We start from the raw sequence: 15,906 nt of genomic DNA, 5'->3' as shown, positions 1-15,906 counted from the left end.
TATGAGTTGTCTTTACTCAAGCAGATAGTCCTCCTGTCTTCCACAGGTGACTTATTTGAGTAAGATTTGTAGGATGGACTATGATGTTACACAAACTACAGTAGAGTTGCACTTTTTACACAACATCTGAATTTGACCCCTGGTTTGGAAACAAGGACTAAGGACCTTATATCATTGCAAGCTTAGTACTTGGAAAGAAGGTCATTAGAATACAGCAGTATGCTGTAGCTAAGAGTGCACACTGGATTTTCCCATCTTTAAATAAAAGCAAAGATAGTTTTGAAGCTTGAGCCAAAGACAGAGTGTAATACCGTAGAAATAATAAAGCCATGCCACAAACAACTGTGCTAAAGTCCAACATTTAACAAAGAAAAAAGCCAAAAAATAAAATAAATAAATGTACCCAGAAAGAAGCGAAAGGGAAAAAAAGAAAAAGCATAGGGAAACAGACAGTGAACCACAAGATGGAGAAAAGTTACCATACTATAAGGTTTCAGTAACAAAGCCTAAAACAGGATGTTGCGGTCCAGAAAGCTAATATATTTGCAGTTACTCCTGACATCTTGTAATAGCCACTCAAAAGGTCATTGACAATGTGCAGTTAGAATGCAGGGCTCGCCTTAGAGGTGGGTAATCAGGGTAGTCACCAAATTGCTCAGCTGTTTTTTGTTTGTGTTTTGTTTTTACTCAGTGGGCACTAAAAACATTTTCCATCCTGAGGCCAAAACACAAAGGGCCAGTGTGAGGTCCCTGGAACAGATGTTTTAGAAATAGATCCAAATTGTGCATATTGAGTAATAATTTTGAACATTTATCTATTGTATATATTTTTGTTAATAAGAGAAATGGGGGTTGCACTTTTAAGAATGAGATGGGGGTACACTGAGTGAGCTAATTCAGAGTAGAGTGTTCAGTGTATGTAAAAAACAACGAGGAGTCCTTGTGGCACCTTACAGACTAACAAATGTATTTGAACATAAGCTTTCTTGGGCTAGAATCCACTTCATCAGATGCATGGAATGGAGGCTGGCCTGTAGCTGGGCACCGAGAAGGTCTCTATCTGCAAGAAGCTCTTAGAGCAGAAGTTTTGAGTTTCCAGAATAAACAGGGTTCTCTTTGAAAAGCTGAGCCTTGTGATTAAGAGTGCAACACCAGCTTTGGTGACACACTTCTCAAATGCTGGAGTGGCCTCAGACATAGTACAGGTTGATCGGTCCATTGCTGATATACAGGGCTGTGTGGGGAAAGATAACTACGTTTCCTGGAGAATTTCAATATGTTGAAATTTGATTTTTATTCCAGTTCAAAACAAAATCCCAACATTTCATAATTCTCTGTAAAAGGGAAAGCCTGAGGGTCCCCAGATCAGAGACCATCTGCATGGATAGCTGCCTTGAAGCTACAGACTCTGAGAACCCTGGTGTTCCTAGCGCCAGGATAGTTCAACTGGCTGGCTGACCCCAAGCTGTGGATCCTGTAAGTCCAGGGTCCTCAGCAGTGCAGCTGGTGAGCTGGCAGGAAAGAAGGCAGGTTTCCAAAGTTGTCTTGTTTCTAGACAAATTTAACTGAAATTGAACCATCTCTGCAGACTGTTTTGATTTCAATGAATTTGCAAATTCCAAAGATGATCTGTTTTGTCAACTTTTTTTTCTGACCAGCTATATTGATATGCTCCCATGACTTTTCCCAGGGTAGTTTCCTCTTTCCGTCATCTGCCATTTCACCTGTCAGAAAAACAACCCAGTAAACCCCATCTTATAGAGAGGCATGTCAATCTTCCTATTTGCAGAGCAGGTATTGGGATGGAGCTTGTAGCTGTGGTCCACTTCTGAGGCCTCACACTGATTAGCTGAACCCGCGCCCTTCACCCACATCAGATATCCACTTGGTGCTGTTGCCAGAAGTCAGGTTGCCCTGCTTTTTCAAAAATCCAAGTAGGATCATTCCTCAACCAGCCACCCAATGCACCAACAGACGGGACTGTGTCACCTGATGACGTGCTGGATTATAGAGGAGCTCCTTGTTACATTTTTAACAGCCCATTATTGATTTAGTGCTACTGAAGGAATCTAGAATCTGAATTTCTAGAGTAAATTAATAGAGACAGTTTTAGTGGAGGCCTGATTTATCTGGGCAGAAACAAATCTGTTTACATTGCAATGCCTACTTATTGGCCACTGGAAGACATTTCCCCCCCTTTAAATGAAAGCTTGAAATTTGCAGCATGTTGCATCATGCTACAGTACTTTGGAGAGACTAAAAAGTATGAGCAACATTTTATTTTTCTGAACCAGCATTCCCCACCCCCCAAGTTTTCAATATTAACTGTCAGTTTATATATCACTCCTAAGTGCACATAGTATAAACCTCTTAAAATATAAGCAACAATGAAATCTAATTTTAAAAATGAAGGGATTATTTTATCTACTCCAGTTATTTAAAATAGGACATATAATTGACAAGGCCCCAATTAAGCTATGTGCATCAGCATTTGACTAACTTCTAAATGACTGCTCGTGTGCTTAAGGTGAGCCATGTACTTTCATACCTTTCTGAATCGGGGCCTAACTGATGTAGTTACAACACAATACTTTGCAAAATTTAGATGGACTTTAGGTTGATATTGTCAGATCAATTCATTTCATGTGCTGTATAATTTATGTTTAAATGAGAGCTTATTTTTGCTGTTATGCTTGGAAAATGTCTTTTAGGTAAATGTAGGGAAACAGAGTTAAATTACTTTGTTTTTCTTTTCTTCTTTTTTGAATGTAGAAGTTACTGTATTGTGGTGTCAAAGCGTTTTGTTAATAGTCACCTTTGTTTCTCTGTTTCCTCAGCTTTCTCTGTTAGAAGAGGCGGGGTTTGGAGGCGTTCTTCTTTATGTTGATCCTTGCGATTTACCAAAGACTCAAAATCTTAGTGATAAAGCATTCATGGTTTCTCTAAACAATGGAGGAGACCCATCGACACCTGGTTATCCCAGTATTGGTAAGTACTATTTGAGTAATGTCCAGTTAAATGGCATTTTAAATTTGATTGTGAATAATACATGAGCTGAAACAATAAGCCCAATCCTGGTCTCAGGTACAAACCCTGAGTAAAAGGGCTTTGCGCAGAGGAGCAATATGGTTGAAGGGATAAATCCACACTCATAACCTAAATGTAGGCTATAGAATTGTGCAACTGGCATCCAAAGGCTACTGCAGACTCTTGGTAGGAGTAGCTGGACTACACACCTCCTTATGCTGGCTTTTGTCAGTACATTCACACTCCACCATTAACCCAAGTAGAGAACCACTGTACAACAATTCTCTTCACAGCTCAATGGTTTGTGTTGAATTGGGCTCTCCAGGATCAGTCCCCCACGAATGAAGCAATTTCCATTACATACTGGGCTTTGCGCTCCCATGTTGTGGATGGTGGGGGCAGTTGGCTATAGATGTAAGTGCAGTGTAATCAGAAAAGGTTATAGCAATGATCTCTTGTACAATCTTTGCCAATAACACTTTCATATGATATATGTTCTACTTGCCTAGTTTCAATTCTGCCAGAACAGACCTGGTCATTTCAGCTAATGAACTGCTTTGTTAAGTGATAGGAAGGCAAATGCATTTTTTTTAAATATCTGAAGTTAAAAAAAGACGTTAATTAAACATAAATGTTAGTGTGCCACAGCAATGGTTTTGAAAATAATTTCTACCTGCAGCACATCAGATTATACGTTCTATTTAAAATCTTTGTTCTAGCAGTTCAGTGAACATGTGTTCTGCCTGTCTGCTATCTATTCAGCTTTACAACCTCCTTTAATATCTAGCTAGATGGAAAAAAGTATTAAGAATCATGCTATGAGTTTGTGACAAGGCCTCATTAAGAATGTTTGGTCCAGTTACTAACACAGACATCTAACGGCTGACTCGAATTGGCACTAAATCAGCTGAGGCAATGCTGAGATGTTTCATGACTAGAATGGCAGAAAATAGAAATATTGGCCTAGTTGTCAGAGAAGGGTGTTAACTATTCACATCGTGAAATGCCTTGACAGTTCAATGGGAAAGGAATTGCACATTTTCTCAGTGTCTCACTATACCTGACCTAGACCTGCCATGGGAACTACAGAAGTAAATGTAGCACTCTTCGAGCTTTATTCTTAATCATTTCATGAAGCCCTGTGAAGAGTGGTCTGTTTATCAGTCTGGCTGACTGCATAACATTTTATTTACCCTACATGAAAAATAAAGTTAATTACGACTGATACGCTGACAGTAGGATGCCGGGTTATTGTCTAAACCTTCTTTGTTGTTTTGCTGACAGTTACACTAAATGCTTTTTTGGGTTGTGTAGATTCCAATCTCTAGTTTTAGGGGGGAAATACAAGAGAAAAAGCTGATAACCTTGACAGAGGAACAGAGAGAATTAAGTAGGTTGATGGTTTGTGCTAGAACCTTAATGTATCTTGCACCTGTTTTAAAGTCTCTAAACGTCATTCAACAGGCTATCATGTGTCTAAAGTATTTGTGATAATCTGGATGCAATGATGCACTGAAGGGATTCTGAGGAGAACTCCTGGGATCCTCTTGTTAAAGCTGTGTCACCAAGTGGTGGAGCAAGTTGGAATGATTTCTCTGTCTCTGATGGTTTTCACACTTCTCTAAAGGCCAATAAATCACCCTGGCCAGAGTTAACTCGTGTTTGGGCTGTATACAAATAAGTCGGAAAAGCAAACGTTTTACCTTTGTGATATCACATGGCAGGTATTTAAAAAAAAAATCTTGGGGACAAATACTCAGGGTTGTCCAAATGCTTATCCCTCTTCCCTGCAAGCACATATCCCCCTGGTCAATTGAGTTTATCACAGACTACAGGTGGGGATTTTTGTGGAATCCCATGCTTAAAATATTGGCAGTACATCGTTGTCTGGAGGATACCATCTGCACTTTACACTCTCCCCTTGGCAATGGATAAACTGTTACCATTACTGTCTTGGGATAAGTGTAATCCATAACACACATGAGATAGATCAGAAAAGGAATGGTCTTTGATGAAAACATCAAAATCTGTAAAGGAAAAAGAGGATGGGGATTTTAATTTAATTTGTCATTGAAAATTGGTGAATCTTACAACACACTTTATCTTGTTTTAGTAGGAAACCTGTAGACCCATGAGTGATCCAAAGGTAATAATTTTTTAAGCAATCTTTGCACGTAACACCTGTCACTGTACTAACTGACATGGGTGCAAAGTTAATAAATGTCCTAGTAAGATCTACATAATATGTACAGTGAGCAGATACTCAGCTTCTTTCTGTTTATAGTGAATCTTCTTTTCTTACCCCCCAAATAAATTTCTCCATGGCCTCTAAATTAGAGCTGAATTAATATTTGTTTTTTAAATTAATATTATTGTTTTATTATTTTATTTTATTTCGAGGCTGAACTGGCAAAAAATGGTGTGTTTTAAATTGAAAGTGGATTTTCTTATTTGTTTGTTGTTGTTTTTTGCCAAAAGGATCAAATGAAACATTTTGTTCAATCCAAAAATATATATTTTTTTCATTTGAGATCATATTTGGGGATTTCCCAACTCTCTCCCATTGTGTGTGTGTGTGTGGTTTTAGAAAATATTTGCTAAATTTCTAAATGAAATACTGTTTTGAAACAAAAAATTTGAAATATTTTGTTTCAAAATGGCTGAAAGTAATCCTTTTGACCTGTTCTTAAACCAAAACTGCTCACCAAATTTGGACCGAATTTGTGAAAAGTTTGTGTTCCAGAAATACATTTTTGATAGTTTACTATTTGTGGGGAAGAAAGTTGTTCCAGCTCTACCCAGAATAATACAGTGGTTAATTTTTCTTTAGAATCATTTTTGAAGTCAATTACCACTTTTAATAGGATTTATATAATTGATTATACTAGACTTCTGGGCTCTCAGAAAATTCCAGCTCAAATCCTGCTCTTTTATGGAGATGGAGACAAAATGCAGAGCTTCAGTATGTGGATTAATTTAGGATGTACCAATGACAATATGCTGGGTGAGGGATGAATGTGCCTCTTACCTGTAAGTGGCACAATCCATTTAGCTTCCTGTAAAGGGCAACCAACGCAGCTTGGCAAGGAGTTGTCCAGGTGCTCCTCTATAAAGATAACTACTGCCTTGTTTGCCTCTTTTGGGCCCTTTACTAGGTCCTTCACTTCTAATCTGACATTGTTAATCTTGGTTCTCCTGCTTCTCCACCATGGCAGCCATGGGATAATCCTCTGGGCCTTTGTCAGCCTCTGTCCTCTCTGCCTGGTTTTGATTTTCAAGGACAGTCTCTTTCTCTGGAACCTTTCTTCGAGTCTACATTGTGTCACTCTTGAATTGGACGGGTTCAATGCTTGGGACTTGGATTTAAGAATCGGGGGCTAAGGAACCCTGCAGTAGAAGAAACGTGAGATCTAGGGAGCTGAGAGGGCTCTGGGGACATCAATAGGCAGGAGGGGGACCAGAGGACCTGCATTACAGAGAAGTATGATGAGTTTCCCTTCTCATTTTTTGCATTTTGACTTTTTGAATGCTGTACTTTCTCTTGCCCAGCTTGCTATGCCAGAGATATGTTTGGTTTTGCTATTGCTGTACTTTAGAGTCATTTCAAGCCAAATCTGTCTTCAGACAGAAAAATGGCTCAGTAAACGAAGATACGGACAGAACCTATTTGTCAATTTTAGTATGTAAATAGTAAAGTGTCCTCGGTATGAGCAGTAAGAACCCTGTGCCTGAGATAAGGCACTCAGTAATAGAATTCCTATCTATGCAGTGGAGGAATGGAAATTATATCATGAAGAATCCTTCAGAAAGCATGATAGAAACTGCTATCAGTTTTAAATGCTGAAATATAACAGCTCAGTTGAATAAAATCCTACTATATTGAGAGGAGTATCCAGTGTAATGTTCTTTTCAAGAATTTCACACAAAAATTATAGCACTAAAAAAAATACATATAAACAGTTGAGAAGTGTTCTGTGCTTCAGATCCCAGTGCACAGCTAGTCATCTGAGCCATAAAACAGGTGTGGGAGAGAAATCAGTTATAATAAAGCACAAGGCTTTTTGTGTGTGTCCGTGTCCCCGTGCATGTGGGGCTAGACTGTGATGTAGACGACTCTGTGAAGATATGTAAGGGGAATTAATACTCACCACCTCTTATACTCTGCATGAACAGAGCTGGCCAGACACTTTAACTCCTGTTCCATGGGTAACACTGTCATAAATATAAAGGGAAGGGTAAATCCCTTTAAAATCCCTCCTGGCCAGAGGAAAACTCCTCTCACCTCTAAAGGGTTAAGAAGCTAAAGGTAACCTCGCTGGCACCTGACCAAAATGACCAATGAGGAGACAAGATACTTTCAAAAGCTGGGAGGAGGGAGAGAAACAAAGGGTCTGTGTCTGTGTATATGCTGCTTTTTGTCGGGGATAGACCAGGAATGGAGTCTTAGAACTTTTAGTAAGTAATCTAGCTAGGTACGTGTTAGATTATGATTTCTTTAAATGGCTGAGAAAAGAATTGTGCTGAATAGAATAACTATTTCTGTCTGTGTATCTTTTTTGTAACTTAAGGTTTTGCCTAGAGGGATTCTCTATGTTTTGAATCTAATTACCCTGTAAGGTATTTACCATCCTGATCTTACAGAGGTGACCCTTTTCTTTTTACTGTTTCTTCTATTAAAATGTTTCTTTTCAAGAACTGAATGCTTTTTTTTCTGTTGTTCTTAAGATCCAAGGGTCTGGGTCTGTAGTCACGTAGGCAAATTGGTGAGGCTTTTTAGCAAACCTTGTCCAGGAAGCAGGGTGCAAGGTTTTGGAAGTATTTGGGGGGAAAGATGTTTCCAAACAGCTCTTCCCCAGTAACCAGTATTTGTTTGGTGGTGGTAGCGGCCAATCCAAGGACAAAGGGTGGAATATTTTGTACCTTGGGGAAGTTTTGACCTAAGCTGGTAAAGATAAGCTTAGGAGGTTTTCATGCAGGTCCCCACATCTGTACCCTAGCGTTCAGAGTGGGGGAGGAACCTTGACAAACACCAATATTTTTTTTAAAAAAAAGTCATTCCAAAAATCAAATGAAACATGAAAGTCTGAAATTCCCCACAGAACAGGAATTCCAAAACTTCATTTAGGAAAACTCAGCATGACATTTAATTTTGACCTTTTTCTAAACATTTTTGAGGCTTCTTCTGTTCTGTCCAGGACCCTGGCAGCCTGCCATGTGGGAAGCTCGGCAGCACAGGGAACCTCAGAGCCAGGAATTCTGAGGAGCTGGGAGCTTTGGCTCTGGGACAATTTACCTGGCAGGCTGTGGACAAGGTAGGAGCCGGGACTTCCAGACTCTTGGCTTCTCATCAGCACACCAGGAGGGCTGCTAAGAGCCAGGTTGGTGAGCTGACATAGAATCATAGAATATCAGGGTTGGAAGGGACCTCAGGAGGTCATCTAGTCCATCCCCCTGCTCAAAGCAGGACCAATCCCCAATTTTTGCCCCAGATCCCTAAATGGCCCCTCAAGGATTGAACTCACAACCCTGGGTTTAGCAGGCCATTGCTCAAACCACTGAGCTATTCCTCCCCCCGATAGGATTATACCGTGCATGGTTCCATCAGAAAGCTGCTCGGTTTCTGTCAGAATTTTATAGAAATCAACACCTTCCTCGGAATGTTTCAGTTTTGATGAATGAGCATTTTCTGACAGAGAAATGTTCTTCTGGAAAATTCTGACCGGCTCTCTTCAGAGAAATTTCAATGTTAATGATGGTGGTTTTCCTGTTGTTATTTTGTAAATGCATTTTGGACACTTATCATGTAGTAGGAATTGGGTAGTAGCAACCAAATCATTGTGAATAGATAACTCAACAGCATGGTTTACAGAGATGTTTATTACTGAAATATCACACAGTATATCTTCATTGCTCACATTCTTTTAGTACCTGCCCTTGTACCATACAAGCAGCAAGGGAAAGTAATTAAATTTAAGCAGAGTGACATCTTCCAAACAAAGATATAAAGCAGGTGTTTAAATGTATGAGATCAAATCCTGTACTCCTCAAACAGTACATAGATAAAACATTCACTGAATTCAAGGATTGCATCATTTGGGTCATGGAGAGGAAGGATGGTGTGAGCAGATGACATCCACACCCTGCTCCAAACAGAGTCCACACAGCTTGTTGCCAATCAAAACTGACCTATTCAGAAAAGGAACTCAAAATAAAACTGTATAACAGGGTTGGGTTTTCAGGCAGATACTGTCAGTCAAGTACAGATAGAGTTGTGGCTTGAGCACAGGACTTGGAATCACGGTTTCTGGATTTCACCTGGCATTGGTCACTGTCAGAAGACAGGATACTGGGCTAGAAGGACCATTTTTCTGATCCAGTATGGCCATTCTTATGTTCTTAATTGTTTCTCTGCCCTGGCCTGTGTGACCTTAAGAAGACACTTCTTTTTCTTAATCTGTAATAGAGGAAAAATGTGGGTAATCACAGAATTGTCATGCATAAAAACTTGCCAATTGTGTTTTAGATAGCTTCATCTCTGTGCTTGCAGTATTTTTAGAGAACGTTGCAAATACCAAGGTTAAGATACTTTAGGTATGTAAGGGACAGATTCTCTCTAATCTTTATAAGGGTGCACAATTGGAGGGGAGGAAGTACGGGGCCTCTATCCATTATTGTCACCTACATAAATCATGGACAGAATTCTCGCCTGAAGGCTTCTAAAGGATCCCCCTGAGATGATCCTTCCTTTTTTATGTGTTACATTATATGCAATTTGCACAATCTAGCTCTCGGGTACATTTTTAAGAGTTACTATTTATTTTACTACTTTGCCTCCCAGTGGTACTGCAAGACATTGTTCATTGATTTAAAAGCTCTTTGAGATGGTCAGATGCTATGTAAGTGATAAATATTATTAATTATTAATAATAAATCCCCTCTCTATTTTTTCCTTTCACAGCTGTTATGTCAAAATTTATTGAAAGCTGCCTTAACTTGCTCTTACCATTACAATAAAAAGCCATTTTCCCAGAAATTCCTCTACTCCAGCCCATAAGGTATCTTAGCACTATTCACAGGAGCCTCTTTGTCTAAAATACTGTGTAAGAACATACAAATAGCCATACTGTGTCAAACCTATGGTCCATCTAGCTCAGTATCCTGTCTTCTGACTGTGGCCAGTACCAGATGCTTCAGAGGGAATGAACAGAACAGGGCAAATTATCAAGTGATCCATCCCCTGTCATCTGGTCCCAGCTTTGGGCAGTCAGAGGTTTAGTGACACCCAGAGCATGGGGTTGCATCCCTGACCATCGCGGCCAACAGCCACTGATGGACATACCCCCCACGAACTTGTTCAATTCTTTTTTGAAGCCAGTTATACTTTGGCCTTCACAACATCCCCTTGCAACAAGTTCCACAGGTTGATTGTGTGTTGTAAGAATATTTCCCTATGTTTGTTTTCAACATACTGCCTATTAATTTCATTAGGTGAAATGGTTCTTGTGTTCTGTGAAGGGGTAATAACACTTCCTTATTCAATTTCTCCACACCATTCATAATTTTGTAGACCTCTATCACATCTCCCTTTAGTCCTCTTTTTTTTTTAAATGAACAATCCCACTTTATTTTTTAATCTCTCCTCATATGGAAGGTGTTCCATACCCCTAATCATTTTCATTGACCTGTGTACTTTTCCCAATTCTTATTTCACCTTTTTTGAGGTGGGTTGACCAGAACTACCTTCAGTATTCAAGGTGTGGGCAAAGCATGGATTTATATAGTGGCATTATGATACGTTCTGTCTTATTATCTGGCTCTTTCCTAATGGTTCCTAGCATTCTGTTAGCTTTCTGACTACTGCTGCACATTGAGCAGATGTTTTCAGAGAACTATCCACGATGACTCCAAGATCTTTCACATTTAGTGACACTCCCCCCAAGCCTGACCTATTATATATTTTGTACCTTGGTATTACCGTGTCCTATTGATTATCATCATTCCACCAAGTTTCTCTGATGCCTATTATAGCAATATCCTCATTTAATGCCAGGCATTCAGGTTCGCCCATCTTCGTATTCAGGCTTTTAGCGTTTGTATGCAAGCATTTATAAAATTTGTCAGTATTTAATTGTTTGCCTTAATCTTCTCCTCTTTAGTAGGATATAGAATTTCTCCTTTAATAAATCCTCCCGCAAAGGATGTCTCTCTCTGAACTGTGGGCTCCTCCACAACTGTTGGCTTTCCTCCACCCCTTAGTTTAAAAACTCCTTTGACCTTTTATAGCCCACTGTACTTAAGAGACACTATGTAGCCCTAGTGTACTTTAGAGACTAGCAATATACCCCTCACAACATTTCAAATCTAAAAACCCCAGATGTTTTCCTCTTTTTAGTTGCTTTAAAAGTAAAAGATGCCATTTGCTAGTGAGGAAGTTACTTTTTTTTCTTGTGTTTATTGTTTAAACATTTTGTACCCCATTACTTCTAATGAGGCTGGAAACCTGAAGTCGCATTTGGGAGGAAAAAGTTCAGCTTTAATTCAATACTCACATTGCGTGCGAGCAATTTGTATTCAAATAAGGCCTGATTCAATGCTCACTGAACACAATAGATAGAATCCCATTAATTTCCATGGCAGTTGGGTACAGACCTATGGGGAGAAGAATAAAATTATTCATTATTTCAGGGTTTGGGACATTAGACTGATCTTCTGAGGTGCCTAGCACCCACAGATTGAAGACAATCAGAGCTGTAGGTGCTCAGTACCTCTGAGTAGCTGGGGCATCAATTTTACAGTGTAGAAACAAAGAGAATGGTTATAAATCTTGATAATTTTAAAATCCACAAATGGGGTAGCCAGAGAAAGGCAGTCATTATCTCAAAGAATGACTTGGTGGTTCTAAAAGGCTTAAATATGAGAAAACATGTAGATACTCTTGTCTCATCTCTCACAACGTGCAGATACTATGAGCTCTTTTATACGAGAGGTCTGAGGGAGATTGCAAAAGGAACGCGCTCTAGATTTTAATAAGTAGACATTATTTTTGCCTGTCATTTGTAAATGAGTTTTCTTCCTCCATTACCAAAGCCTTTTAGTTAGTTTTTGCAATGAATTTCCTGTATTACATATTGATATTTCATGTTCCCTCTGTTGTCTTTTGGTTTTATAAATAATGAGTTTTTTTTTTTTAAAAAAAAAAAGCTTTACAGTGCTCTTTGACTGCACTGCTTGAGACCGAAGGCATGTTAGTGCAGTGCATTTGCTATGGGCATATCTGTTAATCTTCAGTAGCCAAGACAGTATATTTAATTTGCAACTCTGGTGTTCCTGTTTTTTAATTTTAAGGGTGTCAAGGAAATCTTTACCACTATGGTATAACTTGAGTATCCATTAATGGTTTGGGCTGTGTCATAAGGGCAAGGCTAGAACTGATGTAGGACTTAGATGAGCTAAGCAGGTTAATTAGGAAAAAGATATTCCAATGTATTTGCTTTCATTTTAAAAAGATGAATATTGCTTTAAAAAAAGGAGGAAAAATAAGCTGAACTTTAAATTTAAAAGCCATAGAGAGTGGGCTGGGAAAGTGAATGCAAATGAGCTTCACCTACAATAATTGTCTCCTGTGCCATCCTGTTTTTATATATTTATTTATCATGCAATAAAAGCAGCACAAAATAGATTGTGCTAATTGCTATAGAATAAATCCAACTGGAATACTGTACATACTCCAACTGGAATATTCATTTTTTGTTTTCTTGTTCTCCTCCATCCTTGAAAAAAATGGTACCCATGTTCACCTCATTGTGGAATTGTAGCAAAAGTTGCAGAACACCCCGTGCACATCATAAAAAGCCCTTGATATTTGCAGCCTTAATAGGGTGGTATTGTTTAATTGAGCTCAGTCAGTTATTCTGCAGTATTTACATAGGACCGCTTGGAATGTGATGCAATTATATGCCTGCTTTATTTGTAGTGAGTTGAATGATTCCGTAGGTTTAGAGACTTGCTGCTTTGAACCTAAGCTTGTCCTCACGGTCCTCTGCTTTGTGATATTTCACTTATTTGAACCAGCAAGTTGAGCAGAAATTAATTAGAAAACAGCATTGTCTAACAATTTCTATCATGCACATGCAAGATGACATGTTCTAAGGTGTTTTCTTGTAAACCGTTACGATTTGTACAAGATTCCTGTAGCTCTTACTTGTTTGTTCTTTCAAAGTGTATTTCACAAACTCAGCTTTTAATATCAGCATAATTTTTCTATTGCATATTTACCTTTTCTGCTGTATGAATAGTTTGAAGTATTTTATACAAAATCTGTGTTTACAAGTCTCCTAATGACATCAGAGGAATGACATGAGGAAAGTCTCAATGTACAATCACATTTGAGAAGTAAATTTCAGAACAAAAGCTTATAATTGATAGAATTACTCTATTGATCTGAAAGAGCTATATATCATTTCCAAATAGTAAAGGCAGAGAAGGTATTTCCAAAGATTTTTTTTTCCTTTTTGGACAGTTTTTAAAATGTAATTAAGCGTTTTATAACAGAGAATCATACATTTTTCAGTATGAAAATATAGATTCATATTTATTTTAAATGCTAGAAATTAGATAAAGTGCTACATACCCACTTGGTGGTATGACTATGCAATATTTGGGTCTGTTCTCCCGTAAACGCACAAAAATATTTATGAATGCATTTTAACTGCACATGGGTCCTGATCCTGCCCCATTGTGTTTAATGGAAAGACTTATGTATACTTCAGTCGATTTTGGATCAGATCTATACGGTGGAAAGAATTATTAATTTTCTCCTTATACATGCTCTGAATGCAGAGCAACAGAATATATTATCCTGATGATTCTGAGCAGGAAAAGCAAATGCATTTGAACTTATGTCATCCATAAATTGTATGAATCCAGTGTTTGCCACCAGCTGCCACACCATAGTATCTGATATACCACTATTACTTCCTATTTTAAGTATATGAAAGTACTATGGTATCTCATACAATGTGGTAACTTTTAGGAAATATTGGCTTTTTAATAGTCATTACTGTAGGTAAGTGATAAATGGCCAATAGTTTTATATTAAATTATTGATCGGTAAAGCTAATACAGTCCCAAAATGTATTAAGAAATATGGCCAGCATTTTCAAAGTTGGAGGCCTAAAATTGGGCACCTAAATCCAAATTTCAGCTGCTAAATAAGTGGCCTGATCTTTTTTTCTTGTTTTCAGTGTGAGTTCAGGTGTTCAGAACATCTGAAAATCAGACAATAAATTTGTGCCCCTAATTTCAGGTCCCCAGCTTTAAAAATGTTTTCCCACATACAGTATACAGATATTACTGCATCTGCTCAAGTTCTCAACTGAAACATGACATCTACTGAGCAGCACACAGTAAAATTATGCTATAGTTCGGCAATAGTATTATGCAGTTATATAGTATTTTTCATCAGTAAAGGGAGGGATGTTACAAAGGTGGGTAAGCATCATTATCCCCCTTTTACAAATGACAAACATGATACAGAGAAAAGTTAAGTAACTTGTTAAAGGTTATGCAATAGCTCATTGGCAAAATAAAGGAAAGCAGTCAGGTCCCATGCTCAGCCACTGGATGACACCTTCCCTCAGTTTAGAACAGAAAGTGAAGAAAAAGGTATCCTTATGAAGTTGCACTAGAAATTTTGATAGACACCCAAGAATGTTTGTACCTCCAACAGAAACAAGCCTTACGGTTGCCAGGCATCTGGTTTTCGACTGGAACACCCGGTCGAAAAGGAACCCTGGTGGCTCCGGTCAGCACTGCTGACTGGCCCACTAAAAAGTCCAGTCGGTGGCGCAGCAGGACTAAGGCATGCTCCCTGCCTGCACTGGCTCCATGCAGCTCCCAGAAGTGGCTGGCATTTCCCTCCCGCTCCTACGCACAGGACAAACATAAGTTATTTGCTATTTCCTATTTTATTTCAGCTGGAGAATGTAGTTCTGTGTCTCTGTTTGGGGCTATGTGAAGCTATAAATGGGGTGTGCACCTAGGCTCACCGAAGCAGTTCAAAATGGCACCTCTCAGCACCATGCAGGCAGCAGTGGCTTCTTCTGTGCCTCTCAAGTCAAGAGGGATTTATAGTAGGAGGTGACTGTCTCTTTAGATGGATACTTCCCTAAGGTACCTGAGTTAAGTTAAAGTCCATTTAGTTCTGTAAGTCCATTTAGTTCTGTAAGGAGGGACTGGAGAATGGAGTGATGAAGACTGATTCGGTAATGAGTACCCTACAACTGGTTCCTCCTGGTCCACTCTACTCTGTGTCTATGTATGAGACTTCAGGAGCTGGCCAAAATTAGGGTACCCATTTAGGCTAGCCCCATCACTGTTCTTCTCCCACCTTGGCCTTCTCTTCCTCAGCAGTGGATCACTGTGTTACAAGATTGCCCTCCTCTCCATCAGACAACCAGGAGGAGAAATCAGCTTACTTATTCTGCATTCCTCAGCAATGATATTTGCCACCATTTTCAAAGCTCATGTCTCCCTATTGAGTCTCGGCAGAAGGGTTGTACTTATAGAAAGGTGTAGTGTCAACAAGTCAAGACGATGGCATGACCTCTCTTCTTTGTCCTCACCATGGACATTGCTGGAACATGCTGGGCCCAGTTCACCACTGCCTTGCACCTTGTGCAGCCATTTTACACAAGGGCAAAATGAATGTAAAAGTTTAGCTTTTTGATTGGGTACTGTGTTACACTGACTTTGCACTGGTGTAAATGACAACTGGAGATGTAAAGCAAGGGTGAAATGGGCCTGCTATGGCTATCAACCTAGCTGTATATGTGAACTTCAGCTATGTGGATACACTTGCTCATACAGTTCAGTGCAGAG

The 15,906-nt window shown here is 39.1% G+C and overlaps 1 protein-coding gene across 4 annotated transcripts in view; it reads left to right on the top strand.

The window, feature by feature from the left end:
• NAALADL2 (N-acetylated alpha-linked acidic dipeptidase like 2) overlaps window positions 1-15,906 on the top strand; it is a 920,300-nt gene that overhangs the window by 574,396 nt on the left and 329,998 nt on the right. For all 4 annotated transcript variants that reach the window (XM_073359348.2, XM_073359349.2, XM_073359350.2 and 1 more), the window contains one exon: window positions 2,838-2,988. In XM_073359348.2, the coding sequence (XP_073215449.2) occupies window positions 2,838-2,988 (151 nt within the window). The remainder of the gene's footprint in view (window positions 1-2,837; window positions 2,989-15,906) is intronic.

The sequence above is a fragment of the Lepidochelys kempii genome, chromosome 9 (assembly GCF_965140285.1).
Source record: "Lepidochelys kempii isolate rLepKem1 chromosome 9, rLepKem1.hap1, whole genome shotgun sequence".
NCBI classification, from domain to species: domain Eukaryota; kingdom Metazoa; phylum Chordata; order Testudines; family Cheloniidae; genus Lepidochelys; species Lepidochelys kempii.
This window is presented reverse-complemented; position numbering and strand designations above follow the sequence as displayed.